The sequence below is a fragment of the Bos mutus genome, chromosome 23 (assembly GCF_027580195.1).
Source record: "Bos mutus isolate GX-2022 chromosome 23, NWIPB_WYAK_1.1, whole genome shotgun sequence".
NCBI classification, from domain to species: Eukaryota; Metazoa; Chordata; class Mammalia; order Artiodactyla; family Bovidae; genus Bos; species Bos mutus.
The window spans coordinates 46811852-46838655 of NC_091639.1; the positions used below are offsets into that span (position 1 = coordinate 46811852).

A 26804-nucleotide genomic window follows, 5' to 3' on the forward strand; every position below is an offset into this window, starting at 1 on the left:
CGGAGGGCCCCGGGGTGGGGCGAGGGCGGAGCTGGCGCGAGCCCGCCCCAGGGCGTGGTCGGAGGCGGGGTCCCCGCGGGCCAGGCTGGGTGGGGCGTGGCTGACGCGAGCCCCGCCCCGGCCATGTTTGGGGGCGGGCCCTCCGCGGGTCGGGGCGGGGCGAGGGCGTGGTTGGCGCGGGCCTCGCCCCCGGGGCGTGCTCGGGGCGGGGCTGGGCCTGGCGCCACGCGGAGCCGCCCCGCCGCGCCGCCCCCGAGGCAGCAAGCGCGGTCGGAGCCCGGCTGCCAAGCCCTCGCGCCCTCACCTGGGTTCCCCGGCCCCCGACTTCGGGTTTGCGGGCGGCGCGTCCGAGGAGACGGCTGGCGCGTGGGGACGGCGGTGACCTCGGGCCGCCCGGCCGGCGCAGATGGCTCAGGCGAGGATCAGCGCTAAGGCCAACGAGGGCCGCTTCTGCCGCTCCTCGTCCATGGCCGACCGCTCCAGCCGCTTGCTCGAGAGCCTGGACCAGCTGGAGCTCAGGTGCGCGGGGCTGGGGGCGCGCGGGGACGCAGCGGCGGGCGAGGGCGGAGCGGCGGGGCAGCCTCGGCCCCGCTGAGGGCAGCGCAGCGCTGGGTCGGCGGAGCGGCCCCCCCACCCTTCGGCGGCTGGCCCCGAGCGCCGGGACCGCGCGACCCCGAACAGAGGAGGTCGGGGGGGTGTGACTTGAGACGACGGCCGTGCCGCCGCGGAGCTTCCAGAACCTTCCGCGTGGGGCCAGGTGTTTCCGGCCCATTCCCCGCCGCGTGCGGTTTTAGGACCGGGGCCGGTTAGTGGTTTATGTGCTGGGCGACCGAGCTCTTTGCAAAACAGAAAAATCCGTCTGGCCTCAGGCCCGAGAGCAGCGGACAGGTGTCTCCCCAAGCGGCGCTCGGCCTCCCCGGGCGCCGTCCCACCTTCCCGGCCGCCAGAGCCCGAGCCGCAGCGCTCCCTCTCGGTCGGGCTGTCACTGTTGTCAGCGTGTCCCTTCCCGGTCGGGGTGTCACTGTGGTCGGCGTGTCCACGGCGGTCAGCGCGCAGAAGGAAGCTTTGGCGGCGAGGGTCGGGTCGAGGTCAGCGAGGATGTGACTTTGGAGCAGGGCCCAGGGTCAGGCGCGCAGAGGTTACCACCGGTCAGAAGGAGCTGCTGTCTCCCTTAAGGCTTTTAGTGCTTTTCTGAATTTGAGAAGATGCAGGAATCTGAGTTCCTTAGATTTTCCTGAAAACCTGAGAGCCTGTTTTGCCAGTTTTCCCAGAGCACATAGTGCCTCAACCCGGCTCTTTTCCTAAATTCTTTCCAGGCTGTGCTGTCAATTCCTATAGAAACCGGTGCGGGGAGACTCCTTAGTGACAAATGTAGTCACCGGCTTGTATAGGATTCCTAAATAATTTGTAAGAAATTTGGGAAATAATTTTTCCTCTAACAGTGAATGAAGACTTCTGTGTACTTCCCATAACTGTTTATTGTCACTGAAGTTCGTGTAAATTGTGTGCAGGTGTAATTACAGGCAAATCTTAGCAAGGCGTCCAAAACTCCCTAAAACCACAGGGAATTTTTCCCATAGTTACCAGACTCTGAGTGAGCAAAGGAGTATATGTAAGACAAAATTTTAAGAAGGGCTGCATATGTGCTTTATCTCAAAACAGGACAAGGGGTCTGTTTGCTAGTAAAGTACATTAATAACCAAATGAGGCACTTACTATCATTTATTAATATTTATGTTGACTTTTGTCATTTATTGTATAGTTCTTTTTATTATATTATTACAGAAAGAAACAATATCTTCTCAGAAAATGAGACACTCACCACCACCATGATTTCACGGGGAGTGACAAGGGTCCTTCTCCAGCTGAAGCAGGTGAACAGGCAGAGCAGCTCCTGTGGACGATTTTATGTAGCAGCGTTAACAAGTGACTCAGCGTCTCTGGTCTCAAGAACTTTGAGGGCATGTTCTCAGCCATTTCAGGGGGGCTCTTCCCTAGCTGGAAAGAAAGGATGTTTTCTTCCAGGCTCCGGCACAGGACACAGTTCCTTTCTTGAAGCTGAGTTATTGTTCTAAGACTTGAATTGATGCCTCACATAGGGCAGGTGCTAATCTTTAAAAGGAAGTTTCTTGTTTGAAATATTACATTCTAGGGCAACCCACTCCAGTATTCTTGCCTGGAGAATCCTAGAGATGGGGGAGCCTGGTGGGCTGCCGTCTATGGAGTCGCACAGAGTTGGACACGACTGACACGACTGAAGCGACTTAGCAGCAGCAGCAGCAGCAGGGCTTCCTTAATGTGAAGTGAATTCTGATTACCGTGTACAAGTGGTTAATCACTTGCTGAATTAACCCTTGAGCTGAGACTGATAAATGTGTGTTCAATTGTTCATTTTAAGGACTTTTCTAGTTTTAGACTGATGAGCTTTGCTTCTTTCTTTTTAAAAAAAAGTGATGCTGACAAAGTTAAGGAAGTGCTTTGGAAGGTTAAGTAAAAATAGAGTTTATGAAGGCACATGGGTCATGGAAGAGAGCACTGCGCTGTTAGAAACTAGAATAAGGCCCCGAAGATCAAGTTTAAAAGAAAATGAGACATTCACGTGTTAATTAATACTGTCATTTAATTTCATGTTACAGGTGGCTAATAAAGCAGTGTTCTAGGCATACTGAAAATTACAGACTGTACCGAGAGGTCTGGGTTTACTGTCCCTCCAATGTACGTTTCGGCAAAAACTTTCTCCACATGAAATCGAAAACAGAATTCTGCTCAGTGCTTCATGACCTGCCATGTGAACTGGTGTCCACGGTGTTTAAAGCGCTTTCAAATGTTTGATGGCATCTGACAAATCGCTGAAGAAACTCCAGTTGTTTCTAATGGGTTAGCACGAAACTAGACCTCCTTTTTTGCTTCCTCCTAAAAAGGTGATGTCTTTCTCTACGGGTTTTCGTGACCAGTGCAAATGGCCTCTGATTTTTCCATTTGTCAGTGGCTCCAAGCACTATGCTCACGATTGTTACTATTTTAGCAGTGATCATAATTCATAAATGATGCCCTCCAACAGGTATTTTAGTTAACCAGCCTGACTTTACAGGTCCTGTGCCTTTTGGGAAATTATGTCACCCTCATTCTCCAAGTGGGAAATTGAGGCTTGAGAAGTTAAAAGAGCTCAGGAGGAGTGGCTGTAGAGCTTAATGCTTTATGCCTGAAGTTTTTGAGTTACTATGTCATATTTCAAAGTGTAGGAATAGTATATGATTTTACTGAAAGAAGTGAAAATTCCACTTAGATCTGGATTTAGATCAGGGGCTGTTGAATGCCATCTCTGCAGGCTGAGTGGCCCTGAAGCTCTGGCTGGTGGTGAAGATGCTTGGGCCATGAGGGTGTGGAGAGCAACCCAGGAGATGGACGGGACGGGGAGCCGGCTGTTGTCAAGTGTCCGCAGAGCGGCCTCCTGGGCGCTTGGCCGCCAAGGAACAAGGGAGCAGGGGCCGGGGTCCTTTAGCTGAGTTTCCTGCTGGGCTGACGTGACCCCCGGAGCCAGAAGACAGCACCCCAGTTAATACTGTGTCAGAGTCTGTAATTTAAAAGGTCACTTCTCATAAACTGTATCATGTGAACCTTCCAAAACCCTCCAAGGCAGGAGGACATCCATTATCTCCTTTAGCAGCAGTAAAGGTCCAGAGGGACTCGGCGGCCACCTGAGGCCGTCCTGCTCAGGACTAGCTCCTGACCCTAAAGCCGCGGCCCGTTTTAACACCAGTGTCTCAGTAGTGAGTGTTCCTTACTATTTGGGTGATGATTAGGAGCCTTGTTACTTACAGTCCTGAGTTCATAATGCTGAGTGCATAAAAACACCCGGAAGCTGGTGTTCACGGCCCCAGTTGTGGGCGTGTGCTGCGTGTGGTGGTCCCTTGCTGACTGCAGGGATTGGTCCCAGGGCCCCTGGGTACGGGAAACCAGGGATGCTCCGATTTTTCCTAGAAAATGGTGTGGGAGTCAGCCCTACATATTCATAGTTCTGTGACTCTATTAATTCATAATTTAGTCTGTGCTGTCAGTTGGTGAGTTAATCTCTTTACCACGTTGACTTCATTCAGTCACACATACCGTCTCATGATCCCCGTGTCATAAATTAGGAAACTGAGGCAGAGAGAATGTCAGCAGCTGCTTGAGGTCACTCAGCTAGGACGCAGCAGCAGAGCTGGCCCGCACCCGGCCCGGGGCGCCTGCGGGGCGGCCGGTGTGTCTCCCGGCACCTCGTCCCCTGGTCCCCGGGCTGCCGAGACCAGCTGAGGAGGCAAACACTCCAGATTTTGTCCTCACGGAACATTCTGAACAGTTCCTCTGTAGTTAAAGCTTAGTTGTGATCTCATGCAGAGAGTTTTCCAGGAGCACAGCCCAGGCCAGCCTTGCTGTGAGGATCGGTTCTTTCCCAATTTGGACACATAGCTCTTGAAGGATCTGCTAGTAAAAACAGAGCTGCCCCCTCTGCCAAGGAGCATTGTCAAGTGATGTGTTAAGAAGGTGAAGGATAAAGTGAAATGGGCTAACGCTCTTGTGGGCAAAGTTCCAGGAGAAATCACAGAAGGGCGGGTGGGAAATATTTGAATATTCAGTAATTAACTGTTCTAAAACTAACGCAAGGGACAGAGACAAAAAGATGTGTATACGAGTTGAATTTAGGGCTTCCCAGGTGTTGCTAGTGGTAAAAAAAAAAAAAAAAAACAACCCACCTGCCAATGCAGGGGAGGTAAGAGACGCAAATTCAGTCCCTGGGTCGGGAAGATGCCCTGGAGGAGGGCACAGCAACCGACTCGTGTTCTTGCCTGAAGAATCCCATGGACAGAGGAGCCTGGCGGGCTACAGTCCATAGGATCACAAAGAGTTGGACACGGCTGAGGAGACTGAACACAGCACACGTGAGTTGAATTAAGACCAATAGCTGATAAACAGTAACAAGATGACTTAAGCAAACTAAGTAGAGGTTCAGCTTTTGAAAATACTCGTTTGGATACTTGGTTGCATTGGGTCTTCACAGCAGCACACAGGCTCCTCGGTGTTCACAGCAGCCCACAGCATCTTCAGTTGCAGCGTGTGGGGTCTCGTTCCCTGGGCAGCAGGCCAGCCTGGACCCCCTGCACTGGGAGCTTGGAGTCTGAGCCACTGAACCACCAGGGAAGTCCCAGGTCCAGCTTTTTAAAATAAAAAACTAAGCCAGTGATGTAGTGCATACACTAGACAGATGTAGTTTCGAACGCCTCGAGGGAGAGGAAGGAGGAAGTTGCTAAGGAAACCGTTCTGCCAAAAGGACTGGCTTTTGAAAAAGGATCACCTAGTGGACCTGGGCCAGGGATAAAGAATGTTCAGGAGGTGAGGGGCAGCAGATGAGAGGGCCACGCTGCCGGAAAGCCCTGGGGATCCACATGCTGAAAAATGGAATTGTATCTTTGCTGTGAAATGAAGTTTACATAAAATCATATATTAAAAAGTCTAGAAAAAACAAAATCTGTTTTTCACAGGGAAAATGCCTGGCAATTTCTAACCTTGGGAGAAAAGTTCCGTCCAATTTCCTCTATATTTGGTTTCATTTAATGACAAAACATCTTTATATGACAGATTTATTAAATATTTTTTCTGGAGTGTCTCCTTTCAAGCCATTTTCTTATTAACAACTCCATGAACATACTATTATAAATTATTATCATACTTATTATTATACTTCTTTCGAGTAATAATTTTCTCTTTATCATCTTATATTTGAATACAAACTCAGGAGTGCTGGAAAATTCAGCTCTTCTTTCATCATCGTCTCCTCTACCAGTGACTTGTGTGCCATTTCAATACTAGAGTCACTTTCGTAGCGCGTTTCTTGTTTGTGCTCACCCGACCCCCTTCGTGTGGCCCAGGCCGAGAGTCTGCTTGTGTGGAAGGTGTGAGCACGCCATGCTTGCCGCTGGAAGGCCGCCTGATGCGTGGTCACTGTCCTGTAGAGTTCTCATGGTTCTGATTGCTTTCCAGCCACATTTGTCACACAAGGTTCTTACAAGCTCTGTGCTTCTACTGGCTCTTACAAGCAGAGTCCAACATATATTTAGTATCCCGAGAATTGAAACCCTGTGACTTTACAGTGTGTTGGTGCTATTTTGGGGGTAACAGGTGGGTGCCTGTAGGGGAAGAGGCCTGCGTGTGGCTGGGGTGGGGCGGGGACCCCCTTGTATGGCAGGAACATGTGCTAGAGGACTGGAGCTGGGTCTTATATTTATTTTGCATAAGTTGGTGACTTATTTACTTGTGGCACTTCAGACACACAGGGTTCTGTTTTCTGATGATTTCACAGCCTCATTCTTTAGTCACTGTTGTGTATCTGTGCAGTAAGTGAATGTGTGTCTAGGTGGCGGTGGGGAGGGGAGTTGGGGCAAGTGGTGCTTAGGAATCGATTTCAGAGGCAGACAGTCTGCAAATCATTGAGGAAAAGATGGATTTAGGGTAGATAGTGTTGGGGAAGATGGTTCACTATTTGGAGAAAAAGAAAACAAAGTCCTTATCTAATCGTAAACAGAGGTGGATTCTGGATGGATGAAGACATGAGTATGAGAAAAGTGAAAGAGTAAGTTAATAGGAGATGCAGGCAAGTACGTCCCAATCTCAGGACGGGAGGACCCTGAAACAAAACTTCACTGCGAGAGCCAGAAGGCAAAACAAAACCAAGGAAAAGATGGGTCTGGTCACTTCAGAGTAAGGCTCTGTGTTCAGTGAAGGACATCCCAGATACAGATTATATGGGGTTGGATGGGAGATAACTCAAGAGGACAGTAACCCCAGTTTAAATAAGAAAGAGCAAAATAGGCAACGGCTGTGAACAGGCTCACAGGGATACAAAGAGATGTCCAAAATTATTAGCAGTGAAGAAACACAGATTAAGTGCTGACACACCGCTTGTCAACTGGGGGACGCCAGTGCTGGTGGGGTTCCTGGGACCCAGGGGTGCCCCGAGCGCCTGCTCTGGAGAGGCGTCCCCAGGGCGACACACCCTGGGTCTCAGCTGTGCCACCCTGGGGTGGGCCTGTCTTCAGGGCCATGAGGGGACGGGAGTCGGGTGGGTGGTGAGGGGAGCTGGGGGCTGGGCAACAAGGGAACCCGGCGGGTCTTAGAGAAATATGCTGCTGAGTGAAGAAGCAGTGATGAGTAAACAAGTACAGGTTTTTATCTACAAATAGAAAAGCACTAAACAGAATGCTTGCCCTGTGAGCAGGGAGGCAACTAGGAGCCACGGGGCAAGCGGATGAAGAAGGAAAAAAGGACAGAATAGGAAAGAAAAGAGTGAAGCGTTAGGGGCGTGCCCCGATCATCCTGACAGCTGAGCTGGACAGAGAGGGGGACGGGGCGGGCGCACGAGGCTTCCATGCACTGACTGTGTCCCTGCCCGCAGGGTGGAGGCTCTGCGGGAGGCGGCCACGGCCGTGGAGCAGGAGAAGGAGGTGCTCCTAGAGATGATCCACAGCATCCAGAACAGCCAGGACATGCGGCAGATCAGCGACGGTGAGCCCGCGCGGGGAGCGGGGCGCACAGAGGACAGGAGCAGGTGGGGGGAGGCGTGACGGGGGTCGGGCGCCCCTGCAGCCCCTTCTGGAGAGAGGGCGGGCCGCCCCGGGGGGGCTGGGTGTGCCCCCTGACCGCCCCCGGGTCGTGGGGCTGGTGCGCCACGACCCTCACACGGCCTCAGTGGGTCAGCGTTTCCGCCCCTCGTCCTGGCCAACCAGCAGTGAACTTGGAAGGCGTTACACAGAGCGGCGCAGATTTCTTGTTTCCAAATAAGCAGAGAGAGGATGACCCAGCACCCTCCTCCTGCTGGCCGAGATTCAGACCACAGGCCGAGTTGGTCGGACGGGATGAGGTCAGCGCCTCGTTTAGGGCCAGCCTTTCTTCCAGGGTCTTGGCTCTGTTTCCTCCGCCAGAGCCGGGCACGGTGTGCTCACAGGCACGGGATGTGCCGCCCAAAACATGCCTCTGCCATAATGATTATTGGGGCTGGTCATTTTTGAGAAACCACAGGCACAGGAGCAGCTCTGGAAATAGACAGGGTCACAGTTTTGTAAGGGAAATGTACATTTACACTTCCTAAAGGAAACCTCCGCTTATAAGGGGTCTCCACGAAAACCTCACCTCTAGTCCTCTTTCTGGGGCCCTTGAAACTCGCCTCTCCCCTCATCTCTACCTGAGGATGGAGGCCTGGGCCATCTCCAGGAGTTACTCAGTTTCCCTGGGGGTCTCATGTATACATGAGCTCTACACGGTAATAAGGTTCTGGTTTTGTTTTTGCTTGTTAATCTGTCTGATCACAAGGTCTCAGCCAAAAGCTCAGAGAGGCAGAAGGAAAGGTATTTCCTCCTCTAGTGCACATAGTCCTGTAGACGCAGGGCACGATTTCCTGCTCTGACCAGCACACCCGCCCCAGCCTCTGCAGACACGATGACCACGGTAGTCACCTGGTGTCCAGGCTGATCCTCTTCACTGCTGATGCTGTTCAGTTGCTCGGAGGACTCCTTGTGACCCGATGGACCGCAGCACACCAGGCCTCCCTGTCCTTCATCATCTCCCTGAGTTTGCTCAGACTCCTGTCCCCTGAGTCAGTGATATCATCCAGCCGTCTCATCCTCTCTCGCCCTCCTCTCTCTCCTCTTGCCCTCAGTCTTCCCTGGCATCCTAAGTTAATCTTATTGCTAACAGTATATACCTTTAAGACATGTATAGGTGCTCGCAGGCTAGATTTAACCACACACAAATGCCTTAGTGTTCCTGACATAGATGTAGGTGTGTCTCATATTGATTCATATTTCAAACTTTTTATGATTAGGAGAACGAGAAGAATTAAATCTGACTGCGAACCGTCTGATGGGACGAACCCTGACTGTGGAGGTTTCAGTAGAAACAATTAGGAGTCCCCAGCAGCAGGAGTCCCTCAAGCACGCCACGCGGATCATCGATGAGGTAGTCAGCAAGTTTCTGGATGACCTGGGAAACGCCCGGAGTCACCTGATGTCGCTGTACAGCGCGTGTTCCTCCGAGGTGCCTGCGGGGCCGGTGGACCAGAAGTTCCAGTCCATCGTGATCGGCTGTGCTCTCGAGGACCAGAAGAAAATTAAGAGACGACTAGAGACCCTGCTTAGGAACATTGAAAACGCTGACAAGGCCATCAAGCTGCTGGAGCATTCTAAAGGAGCTGCTTCCAAAACGCTGCAGCAGAACGCTGAAGCCAGATTCAACTAGTGTTCAAACCTAACAGTCCTTATAAACAATCATGTAAAAACGATAAAGAACTATCTTAAATGATAATAGTTGTGTATGTCATATATAATTCATTTGATACTGATAGTTATTTCTGAAGAACAAAATATCTCAGTGTTGTTAGTTTTGTGAATAACAAAATTAGAAATATTTTGATTACCTTTCTAGAAGTTTTTAGATTGAATTCTTGTCTTCTACTAGGATCTAGCACCTCCTATATATATATTTTACTATTCTGTGGATAACAGCATGTGGGGAAACAAGTGCTTGGCTCGGAGCAGACGCATTATGGTTATCTCCTGGACTTTGTCTACAGACACGTGGGCACACAGGGCTTTCGGCTGACCAGCCAGCCTGTCCCTAAAGCAGCCACACAGTGACTGACTGCGCCTCTGCTGTGAGCCCGGCAGTGAGCTTGGAGGGATGGGAGGGAACCTTCGCTACATCACATCACCTTCATTCAGCAGGTTTTTAGTCATCTGTATCAAATTATTTTGAACTTAAAGACATTTCTTGGTAAGATGTGAAAACATGACATAAGATGGGAGACTCCGCCTCTGACTTTGCCACTCTACTACTTCATCACTTTGTTTCAAAATGCATCATTTCTTTAAAGTTTTAATCATTAGAGAAATACGATGTTGTAATTTGCCTTTAAAAAGAAAAATGCTGTTTTAAAGTTTGCTTTTAATTCTCAACTTAAAAACCGTTATCCTGTGTAGTTATACAATTGCCTCCCATTCCACTTACTGAACGTTTAGGTGGTTTCCAGTTTGTTGCTTATCAATGCAACAGATTTACGCACACCGAGCTTTTCCCTTCTTTTGTTTCCGATTTTCTTTATATAAATTGCTAGCAACTGGTTTTACTGAGTCAAAGGGTGTATGCATTTTCATGGCTTGATATGTTTCCAAAGTTTTTTGTATGGGAGATATCAATTTATATGTCTTCAATAATTAAAAAGTAGCTGTTTCACTGAAAACTTTTCAGCATTGAGCATTTTTCCTAATATTACATATGAAATACCTTTATTTAGATTGCATTTTGTTCACTAACAAGGATAACCAGTGTATTGATTCTTTTAGTGCAACTATAGACTATCTGCTAGTGCTTACTGATACACACACGTCCCCTTCCCCAAATACTTAAAGACGAATACATCACATTCAGTTTTCATTAAAAGGTAGGTACTTTTTCACACTGGGGGAAAAAAAACACTCAAGCTCCAGACTGGTTTTATATATTTATATGTCTTTTCATAAAAAGCAGTTACACTCTGAGGACATTCATGGTAGTTTCAATGCCAGCCCAAGTCCACCTTATGTAAATGTCTCTTCTCATGGGAGACATTAATTCTTAATGATAACTAGCAAAGTCTCTTGATTTGTCAAGCTCATTTGCTATCATCAGGTTCACTACGAGATAAAAGATTTTCTGTTCCATCTTTTTCTTTATCAGCAGACAACCAGGTTTTCCTCAAGTTCTCATAGACTCTCAGCATCTGGGAATCCTCCCCTTCCCATTCACGCCAGTTCAGCCCAGGACTGCCTTGTTCACCAGATGACTGCCCGTGGGACAGATTTTCACCGATCAGTTCATTTTGTTTCCAGAAAAACACACCCTAGTGACGGAAGGACCTCAGCAAGTTACCAACTATTTGAAAGGTGTTTAAAAGGAGGCAAGAATCTGACAGTCTTAAGTTGGGATGTCAGGTCCTGCAGCCAAGTCCAGGATCTCAGAGGAGAGCCCAGCCTGGACTCCGGGCACAGAGGGGCCCTTCAGTGATCCTGCCCACGCACGGCACTGCCAGCTCCGGGGACACCCAGACCAGCGTGCGCTCAGGCCACGGTGGGACGGGCTCTTCTTGGTAATGTTAGTTTCACTCGGTTTTGAAGAAGTACACGAGTGTTGTCAGCTTTGGGCAGATAAAAAGGAAACCATTTCGCTTGATGTAATATAATTCTGTTGCTTCATGTGGGCTATTCTATATGCTATTAATTCAATAGGCAGACTGAAAGAGGAAAAGGAATCCTGAGCATTCTGAGACAAGGCAACCACACCGCAGCTGAGGACCAGCCACGATGTAGAAAAGCGTATCAGTGCACAGATGCACAGTGTCCTGGGGCCTTATTTCTTTAGCAGCCACGGTTCAGAAATTAGTAGTTATTTAAAAGAATTAAAGGTCTCAGCAAAAAAATTTAGTGTCAATTTTGAAGGTTTTACAAACTGAGAAAGTAACTTGAGACTGATTTGGGGGCCTATTTAATTATTTAAATTAACCAATTATGGTTAGGTAAAATACAGAATTGCAAATTAAAAATTCAAACGTGTAACAAAGATCCCAGTTCTCCCTAAAAAAATAAAACTACATAAGATTATATTACAGATATCAAGGGAACTGCAACCATCATCAGAGAGTACATTTTTTATATAGAAAAATAACAAACTTCTACCCACATACATTTAATTAATGTGAAATAGAACTACAACATTTTATATCATATGATTTTTCTGCTATAAAGACTGTTTGCTGAAAAATATATTTTGTGCAAAAATTAAAGGGACTGTATTTCCAGAGAGTAGAAAAGGGAAGATGAATTGCCAGTGGGCACCCAACGTCAGGAACAGGGTTTTCTCCCAACACCTACCCCACTGCCAGCAGTGGGAGTGGTGACAACTGGTGACATAAAAATAAAGATTTTATATTACTTTGAAATAGATAATGCCAGATTATTTCAATATTATGAAAAGCAAACATTCACTCCTGACCATTTAAAGACATGTCCTAAAAAATTCTATTCTGTTCTCAACATTAATCTGGACAGGGGGATGAGGGTGGTGCAGATGGCAGACTTAAAAAAAAGAGAAAACATATAAAAGGAATATGTAAGACATTATGCATTTAGTACAAATAATTAAAAATGTGACACACTTTCTAAGAAAAGTTATTTCACATATTTTTAAATCCTGTAAAGACCAGGTATATGTTGCAAGGGGTTAAAAACAAGTCATTGATGAATGATAACCACTTTTAGTACAGTTCATGCAATTATTTATCTGCACTGGAAAGCTACTGTCCAAATCACAAAATGTATGCTCTGCCACAATTACTTTGTATTTGGTGCTGACAGAGCTCTTGAGAAAGTTCTATACAAACTGAAGATTATAGAAATTTTAAAATTATAACCTGAAAAAAACATATAAAAATGTGTAAACAAAAAGAAGCTTTAGAGTTGCAGGGCATTATAAAATCGGTAATGTGGTTTAAGACAAAAAAAATCACCTCTTGTATGTTTAAAAAAATTGCTAGTATAATCCTAAAAGTTCAGAATTGTGTTGTCAACAGCAAAAGGCCCCAGGCGTGGGGTGGCCACGCTGCCCAGGGCAGGGGTCCTGCAGCCGCCAGCTCGAGCCCACCACCCACGTGCAGGGACTTGGAAAAGATCCCGTGACCAGGCCCACCTGGGAGGGGCTCCAGCACTAATGCACTTACACGCCTCTTTCATCTACCCTGTTAGAGAGGAAAGCTGCTTTTAAAAGAGATTACCAACAGTATAAATTCTAGTAAAGCACTGAGAATTAGGTATGAGATTTTTGGCACAAAGCACTTTTTAAAGTCAACCTCATTTTGCAAAATATCTATCTGGAATTTCTCATTTGAAAATTAAAACTTAGAACATACACGTAAGTGTGTAAATGGTTTCATGAATGAACAAGTTAGATTCCATGTTTCCTTAAACACTGCACATACCTTCCTTTACTCCAGAACCAGGGATCTGTGTGCACACACCTCCATGTTCCACATATACAGACATCGCACAACTAACATCATAAAGTACACACTAATGCAGTCTGGCAAGATTAGGGCTCGCCTTTCAATATTATTATTCTTGTAAGCATTCAGAGTCAATATTATTTCCCAGAAAAGCTAGATGACCAATTTCAGAAAAAGAACGCCTGCTATCTTTCCTTGACCCCTAATATTAAAATCTATACCAATATATTTAGGCATTTCATTTATGTGTTTCTGCATTTCAAATTCAGCAAAACCTGTTTTTGATGTTTCTTATATCGTTCCTTGAATAACAGGAGAAGCTTCGTCTAATGTAAAAAAATTAAAATGAGTCCACAGGGCAGTAATTTTTCAGAGATCTTGCTCCATTCTGAAAAGCACTGCAGAATAATGTTTAAGTCTGTCAATTTTCAGACAGCCGATTAGGTGCAAAGTCTGCGAAACATCGTGTAACATACCGTGATAGCTGGACGTGTCTTACTGCACAATGTAATTCCATTTCCTCCTCCCTGAGGCCTGTTAGGGTATGCTACAGCTGCTGAAAGGATTTCGGTTTTTCTTGGTCCTCTGTCTGTTGGGCCTGAGGTTGATGACATCTCCACCATTGAGGGTACTTGAATTCTGACCCAAGTGACTCCCAGCAGACGTGCTAAAGACCCCTGGAAAAAGTGAGGGACGATACAGATGTTGACACTGACGGACTGCAGGCTCACCTACTAGGCTGTGCTCCCGGCTTCTTAGTAAATTAGCCACGTTTGCAAGTATTTACAATATGAAGCTTTTGTTTTCACTTCATCTATTTTTAATAGACAATAAGAGAGTTCAAGCTCAATAAGAACCAGGAGGGTGGCAGTGAAGCCTCTCCCCCTCAGTGCCTCAGAGCCCCACGGCGCCGCGGGACACACACGTGGGGTCAAGAGCGCATGGAGACCTTCCTGCCTCTGCTGCCCAGAGGCGACACTCTCTGCACATCCCTCTGCCTCTGCACATCCCTCTGCCTCTTTTCGGTAACAATCGGTTTTTGAAATTTGAAATCTGTATGATCACTTTAATAGCTTCACTTACTAACTTCACATCATAGAACTTCCTCAATAGCATCTGTCTTGTTATAAGTCATATTAATAAAGACGCCACACATGTAAGAGCTGGCAGTGATGGCAGATGTTTCTGTCCAGGCTAAAACAATGGCAAAATGGTCTGCAGATCCTCAAAGTGATGAGCAGACAAAAGGGATGAACTAAAGAAAAACTTTCAACGGTTTTCATTTTGCACTATGAGGGTCCCACAATGTAATCTCCAATCCATGAGCTATTTACCATCCGTGATACACAAGACTCTGCACAGACACTTTGGGCAATACCATGACAGCCAAGACTGTTCGTGCCCAAGGGGCTTACACTCTGAGGGGTGCAGCGATGCTGCAGGACACGACGTTAGGTGTCATAAAAGAGACGCGACGTCCCACAGACAGCTCAAAGGAAGGGTCAACCACATCTAACTCGTAAGAAAGGACAAACGACAGGAAGGAGGGACTGGGCCCTGGACATACCCTGCACTCAGGTCTCTGATTGTTTAAGAGAAGTGAAGGCCGTGCTCCAGCCAGAGTCAAGAGCTTTGGACACAGACCTCGAAGGATGCACAGTTCCAGACAGAAGATGGGAAGGGGAGGCCATTCTTGATGGAAGAGGCAACATGAGCACAAAAGAAGACTCAAGAAACATCGGGCCTTCAGTGGAACAGTAAACAAGGTATGTGATGGAAGGGGGCATGAGGCTGCGCAGGAAGGATGGCCCACACCGTCTTCAAATGCTGGGATGTGGTGAGCCTGCACTCAATGTGCTGCACAACCAGGATCTAGCAAAGGGTTCTACTCAGCAGACTGGAGGAGACAGGGTGGGCCCAGGAGACCAGACACGACAGCAGCTTGGCACTACAGCCCGGGCATGGGTCGGCGCACGTGCGGGGTCTGATAGTAGGAACACAGGCAATAAAAAAGGTGAAGTAAGAAAAGTTAAAACAGGTCAGGAAAATGCCATACGTGAATGTGTAGGTGGGGTGCAGGCAAGGGTCCTTAGGACAGGACTAGTACCTGTCCTCCCAGAAACCCACTGTCCAAAGTCAAGACACGGGCAGGTGGTCCCTGCTCCCTGGCGAGCACGACACTCTGCTGGCATCGCATGCTAAAATCAGGCTGGGTACTAAGCAAGGCGGCAGGAAAGGGAAAAGGTGGCAAGACAGGGCAACTGTCAAGTCAAATAGGAGAGACCTTTAGAAAATTCCTCAGGTAAAATCTTTTAACTCAATATACCTTTAATAAGAGAGCTGATACTCCTAATAATCTCACATTTCTTTAAAGAAATGAGCATACTGTATCCTTTAAGGTAAATATGATAATGAATGGAAAATAAATTTGCCAGGTAAACATGGGGCTAAAACTTTCTGGGTACTTACCAATTTTGTTACTACTTGAATGCATTGATTCTGGATTCTCAGCTATTTGTTGTTTAAGCTTTTGAAGATATTTTTCAGCCAAATACTTAAAAACTGGAATGAAAACAAAACCAGAAGCCTTGCCAGGTCAGTATAATCTATGCACATAAAACCTGTTATTGTACATCACTTATTATAATATTTATATTTATGAAACAAATTTAAAATTAGAAGTATACAAATGAGTTGAAAAAAATTCAACTTCTAAAAATTATCTGAGTAATACCTAATTACGATGGTAATACCAATAAATACACAGTGGACACGCATTTTATTAGTAAAGAAATAAAATAACACTGTAGTCATTGGCTCTTTAAAGTATACCTGAACAGTAATTAATATTCAGCAACACTAATCTGACTCAGTCTTAAAAAGGTGCCTCTTTCTTTAGGTGATAAGTATTACTTGGGACACTGAAGCAACAATCAAGCTGCTGCTAAGTCGCTTCAGTCGTGTCCGACTCTGTGCGACCCCATAGACGGCAGCCCACCAGGCTCCCCCGTCCCTGGGATTCTCCAGGCAAGAACACTGGAGTGGGTTGCCATTTCCTTCTCTAGTGCATGAAAGTGAAAACTGAAAGTGAAGTTGCTCAGTCATGTCTGACTCTTCGCGACCCCATGGTCTGCAGCCCACCAGGCTCTGCCATCCATGGGATTTTCCAGGCAAGAGTACCAGAGTGGGGTGCCACTGCCTTCTCCAACAATCAAGCTGCAATCTAACAAAATAAGTAGCAATTCCAGAATGAGAAAAATAACCATCATCTTCCTCCAATCCCAGAAAGTAGGAAATACAAGTTAAGGGTGCCGTAACTACCTAGTGGGTGTCCACTGCTGTGTTTCAGGACAATGCAGCAACTTTAGAAGGTACGCTTGAAAAACACACATATACACTCACACACAGTCAGCTGTATTTTTAAAGATAAAAAACAGAACAAAAGCCCACTGGAATTCTGCTGTAGAGTAAGAACTATTCAAAGACATTAGTAAATAACTAAGGACTCAAACCCAGAGCAGCATCAAGCCTTTACACTACTTGATGACATGTAACAACGAGAAAAATCCTATTCGCATTATAAATAAGACTTCTAGAACTTCTCTGGTGGCACAGTGGGTAAGAATCCGCCTGCCAATTCAGGGGACACGAGTTGGATTCCTGGTTGGGAAGATTCCACATACCACAGAGCAACTAAGCCTGTGGTCAGAGCTGCTGAGCCTGCGCCCAAGAGCGCACCACGATGAGGGGAGCCTCCACAATGGCCCGTGCAACGCGGCCAGAGGGCAGCCCGCTCCTCACAGCTAGAGAAAGAGCCTGCACAGCAACAAAGGCCGGTGCAAGCAAAACTAAATAAAAACATTAAAAATACAAACATGACTGCAGATTCATTTTGATATATGGCAAAACCAATACAATATTGTAAAGTTAAAATAAAAAAAAAAAATGAAGTTAATCAGACAATCCCCCCCTCCAAAATAGAAACATGATTTCCAAACCACACAGAGAAAAGGCATAAGAAGAAAAAACAAACGTCTTGCCATTAGTATTAAGAGGCACTTTACCTTCACTGACATTCAGGTCCTCCTTCACTGAAGTCCTGTAGAATCTCAACTTCAACTTTTTTGCCAGTGCCTCGGCTTCCTCACTACACATCAAGTTAAAAAAAAAATGCATGTAAAGGTACTTTCTGAGCACTTGTTTTACTACATTTACTGCATACAGCCTGAGAGGGAGGGTCAGTGCCTGAGGGGGGTCAGTGCCCAAGGAGGGGGCGGGGGCCAGTGCCTAAGGCGGGAGGGTCAGTGCCCAAAGGGGGGGTCAGTGCCCGAGGTGGGGTCAGTACCTGAGGCGGGGAGGTCAGTGTCTGGGGGCAGTGTCAGTGTCTGAGGAAGGATGAGTGCCCGGGGGGGGCGGGGGGCGCGTCAGTGCCCGAAGTGGGGGTCAGTGCCTGGGGGGGGGTCAGTGCCCGAGGGAGGGGGGCTCAGTGCCCAAGGTGGGGGGGTCATTACCTGAGGAGGGGGGGGTCAGTGTCTGGGGGGGGAATCAGTGTCGAGGTGGGGTGAGTGCCTGAGGGCAGGGGTCAGTACCGGGGAGGGGGGAGGTCAGTGCCCGAGGGTGGGGAGTCAGTGCCCAAGGTCGGGAGTTAGTACCTGAGGCGGGGAGGTCAGTGTCTGGGGTGGGGGGTGGGGTCAGTGTCTGAGGTGGGGTGAGTGCCCGACAAGGGGAGGTCAGTGTCAAGGTGGAGTGAGTGCCTGAGCAGAGGGGAATCAGTGCCTGAGGTGGGGTCAGTGCCCGAGGGGGGTCAGTGCCTGAGGAGGATTTTCAGTTGTCATTGCTCTTGGGGGGTAAATACCAGCCATCTCACTGTAATTGTAAAAGACACTTTTCCATAAAGTCACTAATTCTAGCCTTAGAATAGTTAAATATTACTTTTCTTTATCTAATACTTTAATTTTCTCTCTTCCATTTTTAAAAACAGTTGAATTTAATTACACTCCCAGAGTCTTAACTGCATTACCTATTTGACTCTCCTTGGCTACAAAACTACTTTGCTGCCTAAGCCAAAGTCAGTATGCTGAAGTGTCTCCGAGAGAGGACCCCTAATTCTAGTTTCGTTACAGCTGCTGATTCTTTAAAAGGGTTCCCAGTGACTCCTCTGCCCACACTGCCCCTCCCTGTAATCAAGCTGGCCTGTGTCGTCAATAACACAACAGTGTGTGACTCAAGAGTCCCTCATAAGCATCCTAAGAGGCACTGCGGCTTTCCTGCCTTTCCCTCTCTGGGATCACATGCCTGGGACAAAGGCTGCCGCGCCATAAGGACCCTCCCAGCTCAAGAGAGGGGCCTCCTGCCTGGACCCAAGCAAGGGTGCCAGCCTGACAGCAGTCCCCCTGCCCCAGTCAAGCCTTCCAGTGACCACAAGGCCCCAGCAGCTTCTTGGCAGCAACCTCACGAAACACCCAAAATGAAGCCAGCCAGCTAAGCCACTCCCAAATTCCTGACCCACAAAAACTATGAAATAACGTTCGTTGTCTTAAACCACTAAGTTTTGGGCTAATTTGTTACACAGCATCAGATGACTAATGAACATACCAAAAAAAATAAGGTAAGGTAAGAAAGAACCAGGCAACTATTTTCAAAGTCAGCAAAATGTTAATAATGCAATAAACTAATACTTACAGAGAGATTATCTGGATGCCAAATGCTGTTCACACATGTGAACATAACGGTACTGAGTACACAAAACAGTGTGAATTTGAACTGCTTCCCTATTTAAACTCATCAACATACTTATGCTGGATACTAGAACATATAGAGTTAACACTCATACTCTGTCTAGATTTGACTTCACACACAGAGTTGGATTGAGTTGCAAGGACCTAGAACTCTAAAAGGGCCTCCCAAAATGTATTCCTTTAATTTTCTTTACTTCTGATTCAGTGTGAACTTGTTTAAACTCAAACCAGTCACACAATAGCTCACAGAAAATTTTAAGTATAAACCTGTCTTTTGTAAGTCTATACAAAGAAATAAAATAGGTTTTATCTTTCTAGAATTACCACCACCCCCTCAACAATAGCCACCTTACTTCTTTATACAGGAGTCATCCAGGAGATCGATCTTGTTTTGTACGAGTGCAGTTGGTATGTCTCCAACTTCAGCCACCACTTTCTCTCTCCAACTGGAAATGGCTTCAAAAGATTCCCTGTCTGTGGTAGAAAATACAAGCACACAAGCCTGGGCTCCTGTAAGGTCACAAAATAAAAATGTTATTTACATTAATGAAACAGTCCTATGCAGGGTGCAGGCAACTTTTATGTACTCAAAATGATTTTTATGTAAGTAATGTTGAACTCATCTTTGTAGCACTGCTTATTTTTTTAACATATAAACTCTATTTTCCATTTCAAAGAACCAATTTTTACCAAGAACAGTGGTTCTCAAATTTGTGCATCAAGGTGCCCTCAAAATTATACACATTCCTTGTGAAATACCACAAAATACTAATACGTTTAATGATACAATAAGAGCCAGAGAGAATAGTAAACTAGCCATGAATAACAGGCTGTTGCCAAATTCTTCCTGTTAATCCCTGTCACTTTTTTCTTAATTTTCTTCAGTGCAGATTTAAGAAAAAGCACAATTTTCTCATTCTATTTACTTTCAAATAAATCTGTATTATTTTATTTTAGGAGAATACCAATGATGCTGAAGAACACAACTTAAGAACCAATGCCAGACTTCCCTGGTGGCACAGTGGGTAAGAATCCGCCTGCCAATGCAGGGAACAGGGGTTCAATCCTGGTCAGGTCTGTGGTAGAAAATACAAGCACACAAGCCTGGGCTCCTGTAAGGTCACAAAATAAAAATGTTATTTACATTAATGAAACAGTCCTATGCAGGGTGCAGGCAACTTTTATGTACTCAAAATGATTTTTATGTAAGTAATGTTGAACTCATCTTTGTAGCACTGCTTATTTTTTTAACATATAAACTCTATTTTCCATTTCAAAGAACCAATTTTACCAAGAACAGTGGTTCTCAAATTTGTGCATCAAGGTGCCCTCAAAATTATACACATTCCTTGTGAAATACCACAAAATACTAATACGTTTAATGATACAATAAGAGCCAGAGAGAATAGTAAACTAGCCATGAATAACAGGCTGTTGCCAAATTCTTCCTGTTAATCCCTGTCACTTTTTTCTTAATTTTCTTCAGTGCAGATTTAAGAAAAAGCACAATTTTCTCATTCTATTTACTTTCAAATAAATCTGTATTATTTTATTTTAGGAGAATACCAATGATGCTGAAGAACACAACTTAAGAACCAATGCCAGACTTCCCTGGTGGCACAGTGGGTAAGAATCCGCCTGCCAATGCAGGGAACAGGGGTTCAATCCCTGGTCAGGGAAGATTCCATATGCCGAGGACCTACAAAGCTCAAGCACTGCAGCCACTAAAGCCTGCGCGCTCTAGGGCCCCGGGGCCGGAACACTGACCCCACATGCTCCAGCTCTAAAGCCTGCGCGCTCTAGGGCCCCGGGGCTGGAACACTGACCCCACATGCTCCAGCTCTAAAGCCTGCGCGCTCTAGGGCCCCGGGGCCGGAACACTGACCCCACATGCTAGAGCTCTAAAGCCTGCGCGCTCTAGGGCCCCGGGGCTGGAACACTGACCCCACATGATCCAACTCTAAAGCCTGCGCGCTCTAGGGGCCCACGGGCTGGAACTACTGACCCCACATGCTCCAACTCTAAAGCCTGCACGCTCTAGGGCCCAGGGGCTGGAACTACTGACCCCACATGCTCCAACTCTAAAGCCTGCACGCTCTAGGGCCCAGGGGCTGGAACTACTGACCCCACATGCTCCAACTACTAAAGTCCGTGTACGAACAGCCTGTGCTCTGCAACAAGAGAAGCCACAGCAATGAGAAGCCAGTGCCCCACCAAAGAACCAGTGCAGTGCCAAGAGTAAAATATTTATATATAATAGAGAGGAAGAAAGTTTTAGTTTTTCATCCTGTTCAACTTCATTCACATAGCATACTCACTGACAATATTTTAATCATCAACTATCATATTAGGTTATAATATCTAATTTTAAAAATAAGCAGCAATCTTCTGGAAGAGGGTTTTGACAAATGATTAGCTCTTGAATCAGGCAGCCTGGTAACAAAAGCAGGCGACAAGAGAAAACTCTCCTGAGCCAGAGGACTCCTCATTGCTGCGCCTTCCTTCCAAGGCCCTCAGGTGTGAGAGTCTCCTGCCACTCAGAGGCCAGACACAAACACAGGGCTACCAGGACACTCTGAGGCCAAAACAGAGTTGCTCAACCCCTGAGGGAATTTGGTAGAAAGCCAAAGAACAATTAATGAAGGAAAACACGGCACTTCACTATGGCTGAAAAGCAGATGCTTCCCTCCACTACCACAGGCTTGAAACCAAAGAATAAATCAGTTATGCAAAACTCAGGGCTAGGGGACAGGCAGACTGATAAGACACACCCTGAGACTTTCTCAGAATTGAAGGAGAAAGAGACTGAAGCGATCACACTAGCATACTGGACAATAAATTTATGTTTAACCCTCATATTTACTTAAACTATAAATAGAACATTATTTACTCATACTTTAAGAAAGCATTCTTTGTTAATAAAATTGTTAGCTTTAAACATAGAATTTTATATCCAGTCAAGTATCATTTAAATTTGAGGGTCCAATAGGGTATTTCCAAGTACACAAGCTCTCAGTCACAAAAAACAAACAAACAAACATTCAGAGAAGTATGTAAACAAAACAAAAACAGCCAACAAACAACAAAAATCTAAGCAGATAGCACCAGAGATAAGGGCAGTAAGGATGATTAACTAAGAAAAGCACAATTTTGTTTTTAAAAAATCAAGGATCAAAGTATAAAAGTCTGTCCATAAAACAAAATTCTTTAGTGGGGGGCTGTGCGGAGAGAGTCCCCAGGACTGGGAAGGGGCACAGTGCCCGCTGAGGAGGAGGAAGAGGGATCTGGACTCGATTAATCCACAGGGAGGTGGGTGCAGGAGAGCTGGGGGTCCCCCCTCACCTCCAGCACTGGCTGCAGGGGTGCTCGTCTGCCCAGGCCTCAGAGGACCCCTGCTTTAGTGCACCCAGTGAGGCCTTGACGCCTGGGGAGGAGAGGGGGAGGGTAAAAACCTCAGCTTGTCTCCCCAGCCCCTAACTAGGGTGGGCACCCAGCTGCCCGCAGCAGTAACCGGCTCATCACTGCACCCTCTGCGGATAGCTCTCCTTCCTTCCCTGGCTTCTCACTTCTACACCCCACACCCATCCCGTGTGTGGGGGGGGTGGGTGTGTGTGTGTGGAGGTGGGCTGTAAGCCTAGACAGAATATTAAGCTAAAGGGAATCACCCTAAGAATAAAAAGAATGTGTGACTATCAAACCAAAGGAGCAAAGTAGAATTATCCAATTTTAAATGAGAAACTACCAAACAACTGAACAGCCCTCAGTTCAGTTCAGTTCAGTTGCTCAGTCGTGTCCAACTCTTTTCAACCCCATGAATCGCAGCACGCCAGGCCTCCCTGTCCATCAGCAACTCCCGGAGTTCACTCAGACTCACGTCCATCGAGTCAGTGATGCCATCCAGCCATCTCATCCTCTGTCGTCCCCTTCTCCTCTTGCCCCCAATCCCTCCCCGCATCAGGGTCTTTTCCAATGAGTCAACTCTTCTCATCAGGTGGCCAAAGTATTGGAGTTTCAGCTTTAGCATCAGTCCTTCCAAAGAACACTCAGGACTGATCTCCTTTAGGATGGACTGGTTGGATCTCCTTGCAGCCCAAGGGACTCTCAGGAGTCTTCTCCAACACCACAGTTCAAAAGCATCAATTCTTCGGTGCTCAGCTTTCTTCACAGTCCAACTCTCACATCCATACATGACCACAGGAAAAACCATAGCCTTGACTAGACGGACCTTTGTTGGCAAAGTAATGTCTCTGCTTTTGAATATGCTATCTAGGTTGGTCATAGCTTTCCTTTCAAGGAGTAAGCGTCTTTTAACTTCATGGCTACGGAAAACCCAAAAAGCTAAACAAACAAAAAAAAAGTCCTTTCTAAAAGATACAAAAAATAAACTAAAAGAAGACTCTTATAGAATTTTGACTGAGGTACTGACAAAACAAATGACAAATACCAGATTCCAAACTGTGTGTGAGAAGATTGTTATTTGCCAAACTTATAAAGAAAATGGCTACAAATCTATTATACAAGTCTGGAACTCCCTTAAGCTCTTCAAGGATTTTTTAAGAATTGAGAAGAAGTGGAAAGGCAGGAGATACTCGAAGGATTTCCTTAAAGAAGCTCTGCCCGCATCCAAGCTGATGGGACCAGCAGAGGAGAGCCGCGTCTGCGGGTGACTGTGCCGCACCAACAGCAGGACCACAGCACACGAGGGCCTCACACGGGCAGAGGTGAGCCACGTCCCGGACAGAAGCCCGCGCAGGGTCACTTCAAACCATGTCCAGCAGGGCCACTTCGGGGCACTGGGAGCTGGCACCAGGGGAGATGGCAGTGCAGCGCTGACTCCCACAAAAAGGAAATCAGCTGACAGAATCAAGGACACATTTGTGCCCCAAGACCGGGAAGCACCGAGGAAGCCAGGACGAAGTCCCAGAGAGAGAAGCACCTGCTACCATCGGCACACAGAGGCCCTGGCACCACACCACCCTGCCACCCTGCTCCGTGCCCGCTCCAGGGGCCTCAGGGCCTGGCCCGCTTGGGAAGAGCTGGGAGTGAAGCCATCCGCATTCCCCTCCCAGACCACAAGGCCTGTCCCAGAGAAAAAGAGATATAACTTACATTATCTGGCTATTCCTACTACTAATTGAGATATGTTTATGACTAGAAATCACTGAGGCAGCTGAGAAAAATTATTTAAGAGTGACCAGGAGTTGGCCTGGATGGGAGGTAAGTCTGGGAGAGAATGGGTACATGTACATGAATGGCTAAATCCCTTCACTATTCATCTGAAACTATCACGACACTGTTAATCAGCTACACTCCAATATAAAGTTAAAGAAAGAGCGCGCAGAAGAGACATGAGCTGAGGGTATTGTCGAGGAAAGGCCTTTTCCTTCTACCGCCTGCTGCTGCTGCTAAGCTGCATCAGTCGTGTCCGACTCTGTGCGACCCCACAGACGGCAGACCACCAGGCTCCTCCATCCATGCGCACATAAAGAGGGGGCGAGACACAGAGCTGCGTTTCCCTACCTTCAGGAGCTATGGCTCTCCAGCATAACAATTGTAACTATTTTTTTTTAATGTGTTTATTTTACATTGGAGGATGAATGCTTTCTAATATTGTGTTGTTTTCTGCCATATATCAATTATAACTACATTTAATTTTTAAATGACCATAAAAAAAACAAAATAAAATGACCCCATGCTGCTCTCCATTCTTTTTCTTCCTCCAACCTCTGTTAGTGCTAAACATCTTTGGAAAAGTTAATGTTTTAATTTCTCTGTTGTTGACACTGAAAAGCAGCTAGTGTCTTCTATCCATGTATTTTACAAAGACCTTTATTTTCCTGTTATTCAACATACCTTCAATACTACCTACCCTAAAAGCTGGAGCACTGGAAAAGTTTCTTCAATATCATAGGTAACAGCAAACCACCCATAAATGGATCACTTCTAACAGTTAATAGACTACCTCACTTATGCACAGATCAGAATACGGAGCTCTGAATAAATTTTTGGTGTCAATGACAAGATCACCAATAGCAAGTGTTTATTCCTCATTAACAAGATCATTCCAAAAAAGTCACCATATTTTAATACAATTCAGAAAATACTCTCCAAGATACATAATATGCAGAGTTAATTCTGTCCTCAAACCACTGACAGATACTACAAGATGGGCTGCAGGCCAGTCCAGAGTGGCTGAGGAGCAGGATCAGTGTCACCCGGGAGGCGGCGGGAAAGCAGGCTCTTGGAGCCACCGCAGACCTAGGGAAGTCAGGCTGCATTTTAATGAGCTCCCCAGGGGATTCCTGTGCACAGCAGATTGGAAGAAACACTGCTCTAGAGAACACTGGAAAAGGCCAGCTGGAATCACAAGGCTTTAAAAACACTATTATAGATATTACTAAGGATTTAAAATGTTGGCCCCTATTCTTTTTGACACTTTATAACCTAAAGCACACAAATTATTCAATGAACCAATTTGTCACAGATTCCATGCTCATTTAACTTCAAAACAAACCTGACATTGCAATCTAATTCTGTTATTCCTTAATTCTTGTGTTTATAATTATAACTTAAAACCAGTTTCTTGTCCAGAGCTATTCAATTTCCAACAATTTATATTCATTTATATTTGTGAAATAAAGTTTTTTTTTTTTTTTTTTTTTAAGAAAATAAGTGTTTTCTTCTACTTATGTGAGTTCAGTATAGTCGCTCAGTCATGTCCGAGTCTTTGCAACCCCATGGACAGCAGCACACCAGGCTTCCCTGTCCATTACCAACTCCCAGAGCTTGCTCAAACCCATGTCCACTGACTTGGTGACACCATCCAACCACCTCATCCTCTGTTGTCCTCTTCTCCTCCTGCCTTAAATCTTTCCCAGCATCAGGGTCTTTTCCAATGAGTTGGCTCTTCGCATCAGGTGGCCAAAGTATCAGAGTTTCAGCTTTAGCATCAGTCCTGCCAATGCACATTCAGGACTGATTTCCTTCAGGACGGACTGGCTGGATCTCCTTGCAGTCCAAGGGACTCTCGAGAGTCTTCTCCAACACCACAGTTCAAAAGCATCAATTCCTAGCACTCAGCTATTTATGTGCATAATCTCAAATAACAGGTCTTAAGTCTAAAACCTCATTTCCATATATTTAGTCAGAAGCTTTTTTTTTTTTCCTGAGAACCAAGTCACAGTAAAAAACTGTAATGAAAATCTCTTTTATGTTGTATGCAACTTTCTAAGTATGGTTTCTATTGCCAAGGGTGGACTTCCTTAAGAGTTTAAGAGGAGTCATCTGGGGTGCTAAAGACTTCCTAATATGATCTGCACTCTGTTCTAACCTACTGACAAGGAAATCATGTTTCCACATGCCTCACTGTGCAATTAAGCCAGTACTCTAAGAACATAACCACCCCTTGGAGCAACAATCTTGCTGTAATAGGTCTTTTAAATGAATTATAATAATTTTTTTTAAATATAATTTTTATGTATCTTGAATAACACATTTTTAGAATAAAAATTAGTAGGTCATAATTTTTTAAGGCATAGTGTTTCAGTCACTGAATCTCCATCAGAACTCATTCTGCCCACCTTACCTTTTCTCCCTACTCTTTATTTCTGCTTAATTAAATCATCACTGGAATCTACACTAGAAGCAGATGTTACCTGGTGCCAATTGTCATCCTGCACCCCTGCCTCTGAGAACACCTCTCCCTCTCTGAACAGCAGCCTACAGTTTAGGCAGCCAACCCTACCATCTGCCCTGGGGGGGCCACATGTGCAACAAGCCGATTAGGTTAATCATCTTCCTCTAACTTCTCACTGTAATCTGGTCAAAGGTGGTCTGATCAGATAAAAGCTCTGGACTTTTGATACACAGTTGTGGGAAGTAACCTTGGGTCCCCAAGGATGTGAACAAAGCACTGTAACCCTGCAGCCTAGAGGAAAATCAACATGAGGAGGAACCCCACATTGGGAGGGTGCCAGCCCGGAGATTAGTGAGGCTACCATCCCAAC

The 26804-nt window shown here is 46.1% G+C and overlaps 2 protein-coding genes across 4 annotated transcripts in view; one reads left to right on the forward strand and one right to left on the reverse strand.

Moving 5' to 3' along the window:
* Positions 1–225: 225 nt before the first annotated feature.
* On the forward strand, positions 226–10267 carry BAG2 (BAG cochaperone 2). 3 transcript variants are annotated; one of them, XM_070361247.1, is made up of 3 exons: positions 226–519; positions 7430–7539; positions 8855–10267. In XM_070361247.1, the coding sequence occupies exons 1-3, from the start codon at positions 407–409 to the stop codon at positions 9265–9267; spliced, it is 636 nt and encodes a 211-aa protein (XP_070217348.1). In that variant the 5' UTR covers positions 226–406; the 3' UTR covers positions 9268–10267. The 3 variants fall into 3 exon arrangements, with proteins under 3 accessions (XP_070217348.1, XP_014334896.2, XP_070217349.1); XM_014479410.2 differs by lacking the exon at positions 226–519 and adding an exon at positions 4937–6371; XM_070361248.1 differs by lacking the exon at positions 226–519 and adding an exon at positions 6401–6607.
* A 249-nt stretch (positions 10268–10516) lies between these two features.
* RAB23 (RAB23, member RAS oncogene family) overlaps positions 10517–26804 on the reverse strand; it is a 28478-nt gene continuing 12190 nt past the window's right edge. The window contains exons 4-7 of the mRNA XM_070361246.1: positions 19152–19308; positions 17125–17207; positions 15530–15622; positions 10517–13737 (exon numbers count right to left, since the gene is read on the reverse strand). Coding sequence (XP_070217347.1) covers positions 13598–13737; positions 15530–15622; positions 17125–17207; positions 19152–19308 — 473 coding nt within the window. The 3' untranslated portion in view covers positions 10517–13597. The remainder of the gene's footprint in view (positions 13738–15529; positions 15623–17124; positions 17208–19151; positions 19309–26804) is intronic.

Excerpts from the sequence above, each read along its gene's own strand:
- BAG2 (XM_014479410.2), top strand. The coding sequence starts at position 6,217 with ATGGCAGGAACATGTGCTAGAGGACTGGAGCTGGGTCTTATATTTATT. Across the intron at positions 6,372-7,429 it reads CACTGTTGTGTATCTGTGCA|GGTGGAGGCTCTGCGGGAGG; the intron begins GTAAGTGAATGT and ends CCCTGCCCGCAG. Across the intron at positions 7,540-8,854 it reads CATGCGGCAGATCAGCGACG|GAGAACGAGAAGAATTAAAT; the intron begins GTGAGCCCGCGC and ends TTTTATGATTAG.